The 19,789-nt window shown below is 37.6% G+C and overlaps 1 protein-coding gene across 5 annotated transcripts in view; it reads right to left on the reverse strand.

The window, feature by feature from the left end:
- PTPRK (protein tyrosine phosphatase receptor type K) overlaps positions 1-19,789 on the reverse strand; it is a 694,658-nt gene that overhangs the window by 524,081 nt on the left and 150,788 nt on the right. For all 5 annotated transcript variants that reach the window (XM_049901316.1, XM_049901385.1, XM_049901556.1 and 2 more), the window contains exon 2: positions 15,424-15,546. In XM_049901316.1, the coding sequence (XP_049757273.1) occupies positions 15,424-15,546 (123 nt within the window). The remainder of the gene's footprint in view (positions 1-15,423; positions 15,547-19,789) is intronic.

Raw genomic sequence — 19,789 nt, forward strand, 5'->3', positions numbered from 1 at the left:
CTGACTGGTTTAGGCATAGACATGTGGCATGATTTTGACCATTTAAACAGGAAGGTAAATCTGTTAATAAGTAGGTTTATTTTCATACACATATAAATCAAAAAAGAGAGAGAACTTCTTTTTCTTCAGGATTTTGTCATATCTGAATTTGATACCTAGAATAGCTGCAGACTTTATACCTATGAGGGGAGCTAGTCTGAGGAAAGAGAAATGGAAAGATCCTGGATCATTGATAGGATCACTGAGCCACTAACTTAGCCAATCCACCAAAAAGCCTGTTGTCATCTAGCCAATTCCAACTCATAGTGACCATACAAGGCAGAGTAGGACTGCCCTATAGGGGTCCCAGGGAGCAGCTAGTGGATTCGAACTGCCAACCCCCTGGTTAGCAGCCATACCTCTTGTCCCCTATGCCACCAGGGCTCCTAGCCAATCCTTAGGATTTAAAGACATTCTGATCTGCACTTTTCCATTACTTCCATTACTCTTAGAAAGCCTAAGAGATTTAACTTTTGCCACACTTCCAAGTCAACCCTGAAGCATTTTTCTATATTCTGTAAAGCTCTGTACATTTGCCTGTTTTATATTCAGTTCAAAAGTCAACTCTTTATCCAATAGCCCTACGAACTTGGATTCTTCACCATGCCTTTCCCATGAGATGAAACCTCCAGTAATTTAACTTCTGTGAACCTCAGTTCTCTCATCTGTAGAATGAGTTAAATAATGTCCCAAAGGGCTTTTCTGAGAATTAAGTGAAATGACATATAAAGAGTGCCTGGGATTAGATAAAAGAAGTGGTCAGAGGAGAATTTTTTAAATACCCAGTAACTCTGGCCTAGCACAGATAAACATCATATATTCAGAACAAAAATTCTGAATAGCCACACCTTGCCACTAAGTGTTAAAAAAGTGCGGGTAGGGGGTGCAGGGAGGGGGACGGGAGTACAAAAACTGCATGGCCAGCTTAATAAGCTTTTCAAAACAGTCCTATTTAATTCTATTTTCCTAAAGTACAAGAAGCAAGTTAGCATATCTCTCTTTACTGTGATTTCATGATGATGTTGGCATTTCTGCATTGTCATGTGTTCTAAACATATAAAGTATTTGCTTTTCATTTATAAAACATTTCTTAATCAATAACTTCCTCTTGGAGAAAAGAGAGAGGCATTTACAACACGCCATACATAGCATTTCAGCAGAAATTAGGTAAAAAGCTGACATACTTCCAAGATTTTAAAAGCATCTTTGGAAACCCTAGTGGCATAGTGGTTAAGAGCTACAGCTGCTAACAAAAAGGTTGGTAGTTCAAGTCTACCAGGCACTCCTTGGAAACTGTATGGGGCAGTTCTACTCTGACCTATAGGGTCACTATGTGTCAGGATCTACTCGATGGCAACTGGTTTATTTTATGCATAGTTACAATCAAATATAGAAACACAACTCTATATTTTTTACAGCATTAACTACATGAGATAGTTAAAACATATATATTTTAAATAATCCTTAACTATATTACTTATCTTTCATTGTTTCTTTAATATAGATTTCTTCTGCCTTCTTCTTGTGTTTCAAAGATAATAAACTTTTAAACAGAGAATGCCTAAAATAACCCCTTAGCCAATTTGAGGCAAGTTTATTTTTGGAGAGTAAAAAAGTATAAGGTCATAACTATATTTTCTGCGACAGTCCTCCCAATAAAAAGTACTTTTGTTTCTTTGGACTATGTATTGATTTTAATGTATATGTTAAAGGTGACTGTACAGTCTCTGAACTTACTCTGTAGCTTATCCTTAATTCATTTAGGAGGTTGGAAGCTCTCTAGCATTGACACCATTATTATTATTATTATTATTATTTTTAATACTAGACTTTTTTTGGGTTTTTTTGTGTTTGTTTGTTCTCTCTCTGAGATATATTGGGACATATCTAACTTAGATACATTATCTACCTGAAATACCAGGAAAAAAATTCCTGTCTCAGCATGTCATCTCTGTCCACTGTAATTTGGACATTCTCCATGCTGCATTTATATCCACAAGGGTAAAAGTCCTTACATTAAAAACTAGTCTTCATTAAGTGGCTCACCCTTCAGGTAGTCCATTACAGCCTTTCTCTCTCTGACCCTGCACTGCCTCTAACTCCCACTGTCTTTAATAAGCAACCCAAAGGCAGTAAACTATCTTTTCTGTACTGAGGGCAAAAGTACCAACAGACACATGATAACATGGTTTGGAACAGCACATCGAAATACGCCCATAATTCTAGTCCCAAAATACCCCATTGCATACAAAGTCTTAAAATTATTTTCAGACCCTAAACTTTAGCTTGATTCCCTTAGACCCTGAGTTTTTCTTCTGTCATACATACTCTAATGAGACAACAGATAATATATATGTTTCTAGAGGTTTTGCTTAGACAGACAAGCAGCAAGTATTCATCAAACAACTAAAAATAACATACAGGTAAATCAAAGAAAGGGGAAAGTACTTCCCTAGGGGATGAGAATATCACAAAGGAAACTCTGGAACTCAGCAGCAATTCTAAACAACAGCAAGTCTCAGATCCCATTTCATGTTAAGATTAAGAGAAGTTACTGAAAGCTTTCAAACTTTGCAAAGAAATGGTATTTTAAATGAAGTGGCACAAAAACATTGTGAATTACATCTAATAAATTATACGGATCATTATTTAACAGGTTAAAATGCTGATGACCAAGTCAAGGGAAATTGCAAAGTCAACTATAGTGATGAAGCAGGATGGTACAGTAGAAAGAGTAACTTAGATATTAGACAAAGTTCAAATTCTGGCCCTTAGAGGCTGTAGGCAAGTCAATCACTCCACTCACCTCTAAAGTATCATGAATTTTGTAGGGTTCTTGTGAAAATTAAAAAATATATATAATGTCCTTGGCATATAAAACTCAGCAAGCTACCAGTAAGTTACCAGTGAGTCGTAGCTAACAGTGCTGGTAACTGGTGGTAGAACTTTTAGCTTAAAGATGCTTATCTGAAAGGGTAGAGTTTGCAACAAAACAAACTGTCCCCTGGAGCCCTATTTCTCCAAGTGTTTTTCACAGAAGTCTGCTTGATGAGACTGGAATAGGGAAAGAAAAAGCGTAAAGGGGATAAAGATGTAGGAAGTTCAAAGAAAACAAGTTCAAGGGCCACTGATTCTTTTTCATCAATTTTATATATTTGGTTACTGGAAAATATTTCGTTTGAAAACAATTATGTTATTAAAAATGGAAAAACAATCTGAAAACTACTGAATGACACGTAGCCCCCTGAGTTTCAACCTCCTGCGGTTTTCAGTCTCCGCTATCCTAGAACCTCATGCCAGTATCCAATACTTTGAAGTTTCCTCATCTGCGTTAATGAACTGATGTTAAGCGATTCCCTTACCCTTCTACTCTCCCTTCCTCTTTCCTCCTTCCCTTCCCCTCTTTTGCCCACTACCACCCTCATCTCTCAGTTCTCTTTAGGACAAAGGAACAGGTTTGAACATATACTGCTTTAGGTTGTGTGTAAAAGGCAATGTTAACTAGAAAACAAAAGGAAATAAATGAAAGTTTGGGCCTGATTTGCTCTATCCTCTAACACAAATAAAACTAGCCATGATATTAGCCACTCAACATCTCATTACCCACGTACACATAACCTTATTCTCCCACTCTCTGCCATGTTTTGACTCTGGCAAATTTGTTGTCAAATAATTCTGTTGATTCAAGAGAAAAAAGCCTTGCCGTCGAATCAATTCCAACTCATAGAGGCCCTATGGGATAGAGTTGATCTGCTATATAGTGTTTCCAAAGCTGTAATCTTTACAGAAGCAGACTGCCACATCTTTCTTCCCCAGAGTGCAGAAGTTTTGGTTAGCAGCCAAGCACTTAACCACTATACCACCTGGGCTCCTTGTTGATTCAGAGTATGAAATTTTGGCAGTTATGATGTTATAAAAACATGCCTTACTATCAGTTGTCTATAGTAGGATGAAAAGGAGTCCTGGTGGCACAGTGGTTAAGCACTCGACTGCTAACCAAAAGGCTGACGATCCGTGGCATCGCTAGCATTGGTGTCGCCCCATGCCGTAATTCATGGTATCAGTCCCTCCCCCACTAATTATCACAATATTTTAGCTAAAACACCAGAATTTTTGACAAAATCTGCAACTATAACAACACCGGCAAAAATGAAAACAACAGCGCATGCTTGTAGAGCCTGCAGCAAATGCACGTGATTTCAAGCCTGATTGTAATTAAGTAATAACAACAGCTCTAACTGGAGAGCGTTGGAAGATTCAATAAGTAAACTAGCATAGAGTTTTAGCCTTGCAGGTACACTGAATCATGTAAGCTGAACTTACAAAAAGTTTTTTTTTTTGTTGTGGTTACAACTAAAATCCATTGGCATCAAGTCAATTCTGACTCACAGAGACCCTACAGGGACATTTTTATTAAAAAAATAATAAGTTTCTGCTGAAACACTGCACAAAAATTTTATAGGCAGTCATTTTGGCGTCATACCCTCGATAGTGTCACCCAGTACAGTCCGCACTTCCCAGATCCCCCTAGTGATGCCACTGTTGGCAGCTGGAACCTACCAGCCACTCCGCAAAGAAAGATGTGGCAGTCTGCTTCCTAAGGGTTTACAGCCTTGGAAAACCTACAGGGCAGTTCTACTTTGTCCTACAAGGTTGCTATGAGTCAGAATCAACTTGATGGCAGTGGGTATAGTCAGGTGACAAAAAGCTTAGGCAAAGTGATACAGTGATTTCAATGAATAACTGAGGTTCCCGGAGACAGATTATAGGTTAGAAACGGTACATCAACACAAAACTCCCTTGAAATTTCTCCTCAGATGATTAAAATGTGGCACACTTAGTACATGATACTGTTTTAATAAAATTGTAAGTAAACATCCCCTTACAAAGCTAAGAGATTATATCAGTACATAGAAAGTGTAGCTGAAATTGTGTTACCTATTTGAAATATTATCGTATGCATCAAATTGTGGGCACCGATGCTTTATTTGATTTTCACTACTTCACCCTATCAAATGAAAACCAGGCAAAAACCATGTGACCCAAGCATACTCCCTATCTCCCTATTGAATACACAAATACATTTAGTCTCTGGAAATAAATATTTGAAAAGACAAGCCCTTTTTTTACTAACATTCTGACTAATAATTCATGTCTAACTCTAAGACCAAAAAAAAAAAAAAAGGAAGGTACGCAATTCTAAAAAGGAACAAAACAATGTAAAGATGTATTTCTTAACAGCAGCTCTCATTTTTCATCCTCTTCAATCTTTTTCAATCTTATACACTCTCTAAGATTTAGTTAGAGGGCTTGACAAGAGGGGGAGAATTGAGATCCATTGGGGCCTTAGGCCACTGAATCAGACTTCACTAAGTTTTATAACAAAGGAGGAATGGTTTAATCCTTCAATCTTCTGATTAATTATGACAAAGGGCTTTTTTTTTTTTTTAACACATATATATAATACACTTAAAATGAAGATACTTTTTGCAGCGATTTATATAGATGTCACTGAAAAGTGCCAGGGAAGGTGGGGTACAATTGATTTATAATTTTAAATACTGTCAAATGGGTACTCCAGAGGATCTAAACTAAAATTCAATTAGTCGCTTTACGAAAACCTGTTAAAAAGAAAAAGCAGTTATAATTATGGTGGACAATAAATGAATTGAGCTGTCAATCACTATTCCTACTCTCACCTCTATGACAGAACATGTTAAATGGTCAAAATGCATTTGTTTCTTGAGGTCATAAGTATGAGAATATCTGACAAGCAAGGTCAGGGGACACAGGTGGATTTGAGGTCAAAGAGTAATTTTCAGTTCCATGCTACTTTCCTCTATTCTTTATGGGTTTCCTTATAGGTGTGTATATACGTACGGTTGTACCCTCCGACCTGAAGGAGAGTTTTACTTATTTCACATTCTCACCAATGCCTGGAATTTTGATTTTTACCTTTCACTGAATACACAGTATTTTCTAGTGGTTTTGATTTGCATTTTCTTGATGACTGAGTTAAGTAGATTTTCATATTTTGAAACGACATATTTTATGAAGTACTCGTTCTTTTGTGTGCTATTTAAAACTAGTTGGCAGATCTTTTCAACCACCATCGTTATAACCTGACAAAAGCAGTGTATGGAGCAAGAGCTGCTAAGTGAAATTTTAAGCAGTTATTAATACCATTCTATTTCCCCACCAAGAGAAATAATTTTTGTCTTCTATTATTTTCTTCTACCTATCTTCATTCTTCTTTTATTATATTCTATTACTCAGCCCTTTATTCTTTCAGTCCAAAATGTCAAAATACTATATAGATGGTTCAGTAACAAGTCTGCATCAGAGACCCAGGATTCCTACCTTAAAACCTTACATTTGCCAAATATTCCTTTTCCTTATTTAAAAAAATAAAACGTAAGAATGCTCACCCTATTTTGTTGAAAATAAAAGAGCTCTTCACTCATGTGTTTTTTTTTTAATAACTTTTATTAAGCTTCAAGTGAACGTTTACAAATCCAATCAGTCTGTCACATATAAGTTTACATACATCTCACTCCTTACTCCCAATTGCTCTCCCCCTCTTGAGTCAGCCCTTTCAGTCTCTCCTTTCGTGACAATTTTGCCGCCTTCCCTCTCTCTCTATCCTCCCATCCCCCCTCCAGACAAGAGTTGCCAACACAATCTCAAGTGTCCACCTGATATAATTAGATCACTCTTCATCAGTGTCACTCTCCCACCCGCTGACCAGTCCCTTACATGTCTCATGAGTTGTCTTCGGGGATGGTTCCTGTCCTGTGCCAACAGAAGGTCTGGGGAGCATGGCCGCCGGGATTCCTCTAGTCTCAGTCAGACCATGAAGTTTGGTCTTTTTATGAGAATTTGGGGTCTGCATCCCACTGATCTCCTGCTCCCTCAGGGGTCCTCTGCTGTGCTCCCTGTCAGGGCAGTCATCGATTATGGCCAGGCACCAACTAGTTCTTCTGGTCTCAGGATGATGTAGGTCTCTGGTTCATGTGGCCCTTTCTGTCTCTTGGGCTCTTAGTTGTCGTGTGACCTTGGTGTTCTTCATTCTCCTTTGCTCCAGGTGGGTTGAGACCAATTAATGCATCTTAGATGGCTGCTTGTTAGCATTTAAGACCCCAGACGCCACATTTCAAAGTGGGACGCAGAATGATTTCATAATAGAATTATTTTGCCAATTGACTTAGAAGTCCCCACAAACCATGTTCCCCAGACCCCCGCCCTTGCTCCGTGACCTTTGAAGCATTCATTTTATCCCGGAAACTTCTTTGCTTTTGGTCCAGTCCAATTGAGCTGACCTTCCATGTATTGAGTGTTGACTTTCCCTTCACCTAAAGCAGTTCTTATCTACTGATTAATCAATAAAAAAACCCTCTCCCACCCTCCCTCCCTCCCCCCCTCGTAACCACAAAAGTATGTGTTCTTCTCAGGTTTACTATTTCTCAAGATCTTATAATAGTGGTCTTATACAATATTTGTCCCTTTGCCTCTGACTCATTTCGCTCAGCATAATGCCTTCCAGGTTCCTCCATGTTATGAAATGTTTCAGAGATTCGTCACTGTTCTTTATCGATGCGTAGTATTCCATTGTGTGAATATACCACAATTTATTTACCCATTCATCCGTTGATGGACACATTGGTTGCTTCCAAATTTTTGCTATTGTAAACAGAGCTGCAATAAACATGGGTGTGCATATATCTGTTTGTATGAAGGCTCTTGTATCTCTAGGGTATATTCCCAGGAGTGGGATTTCTGGGTTCTATGGTAGTTCTATTTCTAACTGTTTAAGATAACGCCAGATAGATTTCCAAAGTGGTTGTACCATTTTACATTCCCACCAGCAGTGTATGAGAGTTCCAATCTCTCCGCAGCCTCTCCAACATTTATTATTTTGTGTTTTTTGGATTAATGCCAGCCTTGCTGGTGTGAGATGGAATCTCATCGTAGTCTTAATTTGCATTTCTCTAATGGCTAATGATCGAGAGCATTTTCTCATGTATCTGTTGGCTGCCTGAATATCTTCTTTAGTGAAATGTGTGTTCATATCCTTTGCCCACTTCTTGATTGGGTTGTTTGTCTTTTTGTGGTTGAGTTTTGACAGAATCATGTAGATTTTAGAGATCAGGCGCTGCTCGGAGATGTCATAGCTGAAAATTCTTTCCCAATCTGTAGGTGGTCTCTTTACTCTTTTGGAGAAGTCTTTAGATGAGCATAGGTGTTTCATTTTTAGGAGCTCCCAGTTATTGGGTTTCTCTTCATCATTTTTGGTAATGTTTTGTATTCTGTTTATACTTTGTATTAGGGCTCCTAGGGTTGTCCCAATTTTTTCTTCCATGATCTTTATCATTTTAGTCTTTATGTTTAAGTCTTTGATCCACTTGGAGTTAGTTTTTGTGCATGGTGTGAGGTATGGGTCCTGTTTCATTTTTTTGCAAATGGATATCCAGTTATGCCAGCACCATTTGTTAAAAAGGCTATCTTTTCCCCAATTAATTGACACTGGTCCTTTGTCAAATATCAGCTGCTCATACGTGGATGGATCTATGTCTGGGTTCTCAATTCTGTTCCATTGGTCTATGTGCCTGTTGTTGTACCAATACCAGGCTGTTTTGACTACTGTGGCTGTATAATAGGTTCTGAAGTCAGGTAAAATGAGGCCTCCCACTTTCTTCTTCTTTTTCAGTAGTGCTTTGCTTATCCGGGGCTTCTTTCCCTTCCATATGAAATTGGTGATTTGTTTCTCTATCCCCTTAAAATATGACATTGGAATTTGGATCGGAAGTGCGTTAAATGTATAGATGGCTTTTGGTATAATAGACATTTTTACCATGTTAAGTCTTCCTATCCGTGAGCAAGGTATGTTTTTCCACTTAAGTATGTCCTTTTGAATTTCTTGTAGTAGAGCTTTGTAGTTTTCTTTGTATAGGTCTTTTACATCCTTGGTAAGATTTATTCCTAAGTGTCTTATCTTCTTGGGGGCTACTGTGAATGGTATTGATTTGGTTATTTCCTCTTCGGTGTTCTTTTTGTTGATGTAGAGGAATCCAAGTGATTTTTGTATGTTTATTTTATAACCTGAGACTCTGCCAAACTCTTTTATTAGTTTCAGTAGTTTTCTGGAGGATTCCTTAGGGTTTTCTGTGTATATAATCATGTCATCTGCAAATAGTGATAACTTTACTTCTTCCTTGCCAATCCGGATACCTTTTATTTCTTTGTCTAGCCTAATTGCCCTGGCTAGGACTTCCAGCACGATGTTGAATAAGAGCGGTGATAAAGGGCATCCTTGTCTGGTTCCCGTTCTCAAGGGAAATGCTTTCAGGTTCTCTCCATTTAGAGTGATATTGGCTGTTGGCTTTGCATAGATGCCCTTTATTATGTTGAGGAATTTTCCTTCAATTCCTATTTTGGTAAGAGTTTTTATCATAAATGGGTGTTGAACTTTGTCAAATGCCTTTTCTGCATCAATTGATAAGATCATGTGATTTTTGTCTTTTGTTTTATTTATGTGATGGATTACATTAATGGTTTTTCTGATATTAAACCAGCCTTGCATACCTGGTATAAATCCCACTTGATCAGGGTGAATTATTTTTTTTTTGATGTGTTGTTGAATTCTATTGGCTAGAATTTTGTTGAGGATTTTTGCATCAATGTTCATGAGGGATATAGGTCTATAATTTTCTTTTTTTGTAATGTCTTTACCTGGTTTTGGTAGCAGGGAGATGGTAGCTTCATAGAATGAGTTGGGTAGTATTCCGTCATTTTCTATGCTTTGGAATACCTTCAGAAGTAGTGGTGTTAACTCTTCTCTGAAAGTTTGGTAGAACTCTGCAGTGAAGCCGTCCGGGCCAGGGCTTTTTTTTGTTGGGAGTTTTTTGATTACTGTTTCAATCTCTTTTTTTGTTATGGGTCTATTTAGTTGTTCTACTTCTGAATGTGTTAGTTTAGGTAGGTAGTGTTTTTCCAGGAATTCATCCATTTCTTCTAGGTTTTCAAATTTGTTAGAGTACAATTTTTCATAATAATATGAAATAATTCTTTTAATTTCATTTGGTTCTGTTGTGATGTGGTCCTTCTCGTTTCTTATTCGGGTTATTTGTTTCCTTTCCTGTATTTCTTTAGTCAGTCTAGCCAATGGTTTATCAATTTTGTTAATTTTTTCAAAGAACCAGCTTTTGGCTTTGTTAATTCTTTCAATTGTTTTTCTGTTCTCTAATTCATTTAGTTCAGCTCTAATTTTTATTATTTGTTTTCTTCTGGTGCCTGATGGATTCTTTTGTTGCTCAGTTTCTATTTGTTCAAGTTGTAGGGACAGTTCTCTGATTTTGGCTCTTTCTTCTTTTTGTATGTGTGCATTTATCGTTATAAATTGGCCTCTGAGCACTGCTTTTGCTGTGTCCCAGAGGTTTTGAGAGGAGGTATTTTCATTCTCGTTGCTTTCTATGAATTTCCTTATTCCCTCCTTGATGTCTTCTATAACCCAGTCTTTTTTCAGGAGGGTATTGTTCATTTTCCAAGTATTTGATTTCTTTTCCCTAGTTTTTCTGTTATTGATCTCTAGTTTTATTGCCTTGTGGTCTGAGAAGATGCTTTGTAATATTTCAATGTTTTGGACTCTGCAAAGGTTTGTTTTATGACCTAATATGTGGTCTATTCTAGAGAATGTTCCATGTGCGCTAGAAAAAAAAGTATACTTTGCAGCAGTTGGGTGGAGAGTTCTGTATAAGTCAAGGAGGTCAAGTTGGTTGATTGTTGTAATTAGATCTTCCGTGTCTCTATTGAGCTTCTTACTGGATGTCCTGTCCTTCTCCGAAAGTGGTGTGTTGAAGTCTCCTACTATAATTGTGGAGGTATCTATCTCACTTTTCAATTCTGTTAAAATTTGATTTATGTATCTTGCAGCCCTGTCATTGGGTGCATAGATATTTAATATGGTTATGTCTTCCTGGTCAATTGTCCCTTTTATCATTATATAGTGTCCTTCTTTATCCTTTGAGGTGGATTTAAGTCTAAAGTCTATTTTGTCAGAAATTAATACTGCTACTCCTCCTCTTTTTTGCTTATTGTTTGCTTGATATACTTTTTTCCATCCTTTGAGTTTTAGTTTGTTTGTGTTTCTAAGTCTAAGGTGTGTCTCTTGTAGGCAGCATATAGATGGATCGTGTTTCTTTATCCAGTCTGTGACTCTCTGTCACTTTATTGGTGCATTTAGTCCATTTACATTCAGGGTAATTATAGATAAATAAGTTTTTAGTGCTGTCATTTTGATGCCTTTTTATGTGTGTTGTTGACAATTTCATTTTTCCGCATACTTTTTTGTGCTGAGGCGTTTTTCTTAGTAAATTGTGAGATCCTCATTTTCATAGTGTTTGACTTTATGTTAGTTGAGTCGTTAATGTTTTTCTTGGCTTTTATCTTGAGTTATAGAGTTGTTATACCTTTTTGTGGTTACCTTATTATTTACCCTTATTTTTCTAAGTAAAAACCTAACTTGTATTGTTCTATATCGCCTTGTATCACTCTCCATATGGCAGTTCAATGCCTCCTGTATTTAGTCCCTCTTTTTGATTATTGTGATCTTTTACCTATTGACTTCCATGATTCCCTGTTATGTGTACTTTTTTTTAATTAATCTTAATTTGTTTGTTTTTGTGATTTCCCTATTTGAGTTGATATCAGGACGTTCTGTTTGGTGACCTTGTGTTGTGCTGATATCTGATATTATTGGTTCTCTGACCAAACAATATCCTTTAGTATTTCTTGTAGCTTTGGTTTGGTTTTTGCAAATTCTCTAAACTTGTGTTTGTCTGTAAATATCTTAATTTCACCTTCATATTTCAGAGAGAGTTTTGCTGGATATATGATCCTTGGCTGGCAGTTTTTCTCTTTCAGTGCTCTGTACACGTCGTCCCATTCCCTTCTTGCCTGCATGGTTTCTGCTGAGTAGTCTGAACTTATTCTTATTGATTCTCCCTTGAAGGAAACCTTTCTTTTCTCCCTGGCTGCTTTTAAAATTTTCTGTTTGTCTTTGGTTTTGGTGAGTTTGATGATAATGTGTCTTGGTGTTTTTCTTTTTGGATCAATATAAATGGGGTTCGATGAGCGTCTTGGATAGATATTGTTTCGTCTTTCATGATGTCAGGGAAGTTTTCTGTCAGGAGTTCTTCAACTATTTTCTCTGTGTTTTCTGTCTCCCCTCCCTGTTCTGGGACTCCAATCATCCGCAGGTTATCCTTCTTGATAGAGTCCCACATAATTCTTAGGGTTTCTTCATTTTTTTTAATTCTTTTATCTGATTTTTTTTCAGCTATGTTGGTGTTGATTCCCTGGTCCTCCAGATGTCCCAGTCTGCATTCTAATTGCTCGAGTCTGCTCCTCTGACTTCCTATTGCGTTGTCTAATTCTGTAATTTTATTGTTAATCTTTTGGATTTCTACATGTTGTCTCTTTATGGATTCTTGCAACTTATTAATTTTTCCACTATGTTCTTGAATAATCTTTTTTGAGTTCTTCAACAGTTTTATCAGTGTGTTCCTTGGCTTTTTCTGCAGTTATCCTAATTTCATTTGTGATATCTTTAAGCATTCTGTAAATTAGTTTTTTATATTCTGTATCTGATAATTCCAGGATTGTATCTTCATTTGGGAAAGATTTTGATTCTTTTGTTTGGGGGGTTGGAGAAGCTGTCATGGTCTGCTTCTTTAAGTGGTTTGATATGGATTGTTGTCTCCGAGCCATCACTGGGAAACTAGTTTTTCCAGAAAATCCGCTAAAAAAAAAAAAAATGCAGTCAGACCCCTATCAGAGTTCTCCCTCTGGCTCAGGCTATTCGGATGTTAATGAAGCCGCCTGGGGAGGGTGGGGGAGGGAACAGAGAGATAGGAGAGTAGCACCTCAGAATATAGCCAGAGTTGCTTGTCTTGCTTGGAATGACTATTATATCTGAGATTCCCGCGGGCGCGTCGCCTATGTGTGCTGGCTGTGTGGAGATTGCCCCCGGGGGGGTCTGGCCCGCTGGAGTCACGGTCAGATCCTCCGCTTCCAGCCCCACACCCAGCGTCAAGGCTCCCCTACTGGGACGGTGCACTCTCGACTCCAAAATCAGTCACTGCCTCCCGGGGACTTCTCGTCCCTCCAGCCGCGTGGCCGTGTCACCCCCGAGAACCAGTTGGGTCTCCTCCCGGGGTTAGTTCAGATGGGTGGAGCAGCTCCCCGTGCTTGTGCCGTGACCGAGTGTCCCAGCTGGGACGCTGTTCTCCCCGCTCCAATACCAGTCGCTGCCTCCCGGGGACTTCTCCTACCGGCTGCGTCCCACGCCGCCCATGGAACCGGCTGGTCCCCCTCCCGGGGTTAGTTCAGGGGGGTGGAGCAGCTCTCTGTTCTTGTGCTGTACCTGACTGGTACGCTGGCTCCAGGCTCTGGAAACAATCGCTGCTTCCCCGTATTAGTTCGTTCTCCGTCTCTAAATCTGTGTTTGTTGTTCAGGGTTCGTAGATTGTTATGTATGTGATCGATTCACTTGTTTTTCCGTGTCTTTGTTGTAAGAGGGATCCGAGGTAGCGTCTGCCTAGTCCGCCATATTGGCTCCGCCCCCTAGCCACTCATGTGTTTTTAACAGGCTACATCCAAATGCCTCCTTTTTTCCCCAGTGTATGAGCTGATAATGTTCAGTCAACATTTTAAAGGAATATCAGAAGGAAATGGAAAAGAAAAATACTATTTATTGTAGAAAGAGAAACGCAAACAAATGTGCACATGGGTTCTTTTTCTCACCTCCGACAACTAACTACAAGTTACATTCTGCATGATTAATTGCTTAATGCCCTATTAATTGGAAGATGTGGCTGAATTTCAAACACTTTCATTTTCTGTGCATATCATCCTGTCCTAGAGCCACCGATTAAGCTGTTCATCAGGTGAGCCAACAAGGTCATCTGAGCAGTATCTGTTCAGCTATTCATCACCCACCTTCAATGGTAATTAGCAATGGTAACATTTCCATAAATCAACGTCTTTCTGATTATTCTCTGATGATAAACAGTCAAAATGTGTGCGTCTCCCAGCCCACCACCTTTTAATTTTATCTGCAAAATTCAGTCTAAATATACCACACAGAAAACCAAGGTGAAAAATTAGAAGAGTTTCTTTAATTAAAATGCACCAGGAAAATAAGGTTATGTACCTTTGAAAGAAAAATACAAACCTATGCACAAAATTAAATGTGTATGCTGACAACATAGGCATCAAACAAAAGAAGAGGTTATCAACCACATACAACCAAGTAATTTCTCTGTAAATTCTGCTTTAAAAATAACCATGTGCCTACTCAGCCATGGAATGTGACAATTGAGAACAGAAACCAGATTTGATTCACCCTTTTTTTTCTACTATCAAAGGACATGGAGCCCTGGTAACGCAGTGGTTATGCGTTTGGCTGCTAACCAAAAGGTCAGCAGATCACATCCACCAGCCGCTCCCTGGAAACTCTATGGGGAAGTTCTGCTCTGACCTATAGGGTTGCTATGGGTTTGGGTTTTGGGGTTATGTAAGTACACAATGCAGGGAAAAACAATTAAAAAAAAAAAAAAACTTTCCAAGGGATTTATTTCCTATATTCATTTACAAACCAAAATCTGGAAATACAACTTTTAAATCATATATATCAGCAAGTTCAGGGATGCTATTAATAAAATTTTCTCCCTACAATCACCAGAATTGACATTGTCACTCACAAAAGACAGGTCTGAAATCGTTATAGCCAAAATTCACATTCAGTATTAGAAACACCTTTCTAAATTGTAGAAAAAAATTAATTATAAGCTATTTAAAAATAATCATAACAAAATATCAAAAATATATTTTAAACTCGAATTATTAACAATAGACAATCAATCAATTATACATTATGTATTATAATACATATGTTGTTGTTAGGTGCCACCAAGTCACTCCTGAATCACAAAACCCACTCCACTGCCGTAGAGTCGCAGCGACTCTAATATAATTGAATTGATATAAAATGAGCTGGTCCCACGTTTCAGATTTTTTTGAAAGGATTTTCTTTGTTATGCTTTTTTTCATTATTTTTTCATTTTGCTTTTTCACTACATAGGGAAAAAACAATAATATTCTATTTTTCCAAAGACAGATACAAAGGTATACCACAGTGTGCATTCTTTAATTATATAGGATTGGAGAAAGTAATTGAGGAAAAGACAATATGTAAGATTCTTAGATGTGGTCAAGTAGCACCAATAAATTAGCTTATTGTAATAATTAAATCATTGTTATACCTCAAATAAGAAAATACTACATACTCCAAAGGTATCAGTCCTGAGTAAACAGAATAGTTCTCACCTTGAGGCATCTCAGGAGGCAAATAATGAGGTTCTTGGGCACTAACATGCACCCATTCAAAGTCATCATATAGATCCTGGTGGTAATCACAGGCCCCCGGACCATCATCAAAAGTACAACCACCTGGAAAGAAAAAGAAGGCTGTTGTTACATTCAAAAGAGATTTTCTAAAAATGGAGAAAATGCTGGAGCAGAAAATGTTACATGAAAATATTTAATGTGGTTCTCATGATTTTAACAATAAACACTGCTCCTGTTTATCACTTTTCTCTTTAAGTGTTCATATAAAAGAAATTGCTATCTTCTATTTGAGGCACGGATTTTGAAAAATTAAAAATAATGAAAGATACATACACAGTGAGCCTTTCCTGAAATATACAAACCACCTAGAATCTAAATAGCTTTTAATAACTTTTGTGGTGATATGGGAAAGGAAGGAAAAGGGTGAAAATTGTCTCTCTATAATGCAAGTTCTAAAAATGAAACTAATATTTAAATCTTGCCGAATTACACGCTTTAAAAGAACACACAGATGTCTATTCATGGTAGCAAGGAAACCCTGGTGGCGTAGTGATTAACAGCTATGGCTGTCAACCAAAAGGTCGGCAGGTTCGAATCCACCAGGTGCTCCTTGGAAACTCTATGGGGCAGTTCTACTCTGTCCTACAGGGTCGCTATGAGTCAGAACGACTCAACGGCAACCAGTAGGTAGGCAAGTAGCGTGGTAGCAAATGATACATACGAAGCATATGGGTCTAAAGAACTTGAGAGAGGTGATGCACTAGTCCAAGCTTTATTTAGATCACTTTCATACTCAACTATGATTTAAAAAAAAATGAAATTGAAGCACGAAACCTATCAGATTAGCCTATGATTACCCCACAACTCCCCCTTTATTTAATAACTTCCTTTTAAAAAAAAAAAAAAAAATGGAGATAGCCTTTCCCTTTTACATCAGCATTTTTTTTTTTTTCTGGCTTTATGTTCAGGGGTTATTTTATGGCAGAAGTAGAATGATTACTTATTTGCTTCTTAGCCTACACACATGCACACAAAACTTAACATATTAATTTAGTCAAATCATGAAAATAAGAACTGGCCTATGTGACTAATCTTGAAAGAAAATGGATTAGAATTAATGAAAATCCAGCAGTGGGTTTAATGAGAAAAACCAATAACCTGTCTCCTTTCAAGTAGTTGATTTGTTTAGTTTCCATGGGGATCTTTGTGAAGAAACTCAGCAAATTCTCTGACCAAGCAGCAAGCTAGGAGATGGTAAACTTCAGGCCCTGAAATTCACTCTGTAATCAGGGAATTCATTTCCTTCATCAATAGTTTGACAATTTGAATCTGAATAAAAATTATATGCCTCTTCAACCACAGAAGCAAGCCAGTGTCACAGGCAAAACTCAGAGATGTCAGGGTGATAAGATAGCCCTAACAATCTTTTTCAAGAGCAGGGTGTGTATGTGTGTATCCTTGAATCACTCTTAGGACCACACCAAATCTTTGAAATATCTAAACTCCAGCAGTTACCCAAACTTGAAAGTGTTATATCGTCTTTAAACTGTACTTAAATTGTCTTTTTATAAACACTGTTATGAAAAATGACATACTTTTTAAGTTAAAATGAATCAATGAAGGAATGCATATTCACATAGCAAGGGAAAAGTTTTTCCCAAAATATAATTTGCTTTTGCAACCCTAAAATGACTTATTGCTTTGCAGCACTTGCCACTGGGGCCCCATTACCCTTTATAGTAGCATGAGTCCCCTCTGTATGCAAATTTAAGCTACCAGTGGAAGGCACATTAACTCATTTGGAAGACAAATGGCCTTAATTGCTGTCCTTATAGCCACTGTTAATTTTAGACACCAGGATTCTGATTAGCAATAACAACTAGGAGTTTCTGTACAAATAAGTGGGTCAACCCCTGCTATTTATTGCACATCACTTGCATAACAGCAACAAGTCACAAAAGTCTTGGAAAAGTTGCTGGTCCACTTGACTTGAGTAGTAAGAAAATTATAAAAGATGAATTTCCATTTTAGAGTTTACAATAACTTTAACTCAAAGTGTACTGTACATCTGTTTATAACCTATATAGCATATTAATAAATGTTTAATACAGAGCTTTACACATCTTTTTGTAAAAAGTTATATATTTTAGGGTTAAGGAGCAGCACAAAGTGCTGCTCTAGATGATAGGGGATACAAAAATATACAAAATATTATTCCTGGCCTGATAAATAGGACAGACAGACATATGCCCCCTCATATATATATAATATATTATTGTTGCTTGCCACTGAGTCAATACCGATTCATACAGATCCCATGTGTGCAGGGTAGAACTGCTCCATTGCATTTTCAAGGCTACGACCTTTTGGAAACAGATTGCCAGGCCTATCTTCCAAGGCATCTCTGGGCAGGCTCAAACTGCCAAACCTTTTGTGCTGGTAGTCCAGCGCCATTTGCAACATTTGCACCACTGTAATTGACATATCCCACTGTGTTAAATGAATAATAGTTGTATGACCAAAGTTCTAAAGAACACAGAAGAATTGGCTACCTCCTCCCAGGTTGACTAGGGAACCCTTCTTTAAGTGAAATCTTTGATGAAGATGAGTAAGAATATACCAGGCAAGTAAAAGCCCGAATGGATATGGGATTCAAATTAGAAGGAAAAGCAAGAGCAAAGGAATACGTGTTTAAAAGCACATGATATACTGGAGGATCTCAAATAAGCAGCATAGCAAGTAGACAGGACAAAAACAAAACTAAGCATGAAAAGCTTGAAATACCATAAAAGGTGTCTAAATTTCATTCTATAGTTTTACTGAAACCATTAAGGGATTTTATCCAGGAGTATGACACAACTGAAAAAAAAAAAATGTTTACAAAGCAAACAAACGAAACACAAAAATGCTGGCAGCCATGTAGAGTTTAAAGAGAAATGGAGGGAAATAGAGGGGGAGATAATTTGTTTCATCCTTACAACAGAGGGCACATAAAATATCTTGATCTATTAACCTTTTAAGGCTCAATAGAAAGCCCTAAACACAAAGTCGTCTATGACGCACACTTCTCTATACACACATTCTTGAGTTCAACATGTCCTTACACACAGTGTTATAATCTACTTAAGAAAAAAGAAATGTCAAAACAAGGTTCTAATTCATAAATAAAAACATAATTCATGAATTTAAAGGTTCACTGAGATGTATGGCAGAATGAAAGGAGGCAATACTGATTTGGTGTTTGAGAAATGTAGTTAGGCAGAGAGGAAGAAAAATGAGCTGGAAAACACTTTCCTTTTTCAGTTATTTTATGTGCTACTGATAAGGCTACAATGAGTACTATAAATCATGCCAGATACAGGGAATCCACAAATCCCTTGACCTTTGGAGGAAAACTACTTCTGAAAAGCCATTTCATAGATTGCTAATTCCTCTATGCCAATCAATCAGGTAAGGGACTGATCTATCACTGCAATGGTCAGCTTCCACCACGGTAAGCCACTTAAGGGCTTTCAAGTTGTTCACTTGAAAGTAAAAATCAAGTTGATTTGGACTTTCCAAAACTTCTTTCTATTCTAAAGCTGCTACTGAAAGAACCATTTCTCAGAAATAGTGTTGTTGTTGTTACACACCGTCCACTCAGTTCCAACTCATAGCAACCCTATGTACAACTGAATCAAAAAATGCCTGGTTCCAAGTCATCCTCACAATCATTGTTATGCTTAAGCCCATTGTTGCAGTCACTGTGTCAATCCATCTTATTAAGGGTCTTCCTCTTTTTCACTGACTCTCGAATTTACCAAGGATGATATCCCTTTCCAAGGATTGATCCCTCCTGATAACATGACCAAAGTACATGAGACTAAGCCTCGCCTTTCCTGCTTCTAAGGAGCATTTTGGCTGTAATTTTTCCAAGACAGATGTGTCCATCCTTCTGGCACTCCATGGTATATTCAATACTCTTCGCCAACACCATAACTCAAAGGCATCGATTCTTCTTCAATCTTCCTTATTCATTGGCTTTCACATATATATGAGGCAACTGAAAACACCATGGCTTGGGTCAGACACATCTTAGTTCTCAAAATGACATCTTTGTTTTTGAACACTTGAAAGAGGTCTTTTGCAGTATATTTGTCCAATGCAATAGGCCCTTGATTTCTTGACTGCTGCTTCCATGGGTGTTGATTGTGGATCCAAGTAAAATGAAATCTTTGACAACTTCAATCTTTTCTCCATTTATCACAATGTTGCTTATTGGTTCAGCTGCAAGAATTTTTGTTTTTGTTTTTCATGTTGAGGTATAATTCATAATGAAGGCTATAGCCTTTGATCTTTATCAATA

This window comes from Elephas maximus, chromosome 1 (assembly GCF_024166365.1).
Source record: "Elephas maximus indicus isolate mEleMax1 chromosome 1, mEleMax1 primary haplotype, whole genome shotgun sequence".
In the NCBI taxonomy this organism is placed as follows: Eukaryota; Metazoa; Chordata; class Mammalia; order Proboscidea; family Elephantidae; genus Elephas; species Elephas maximus.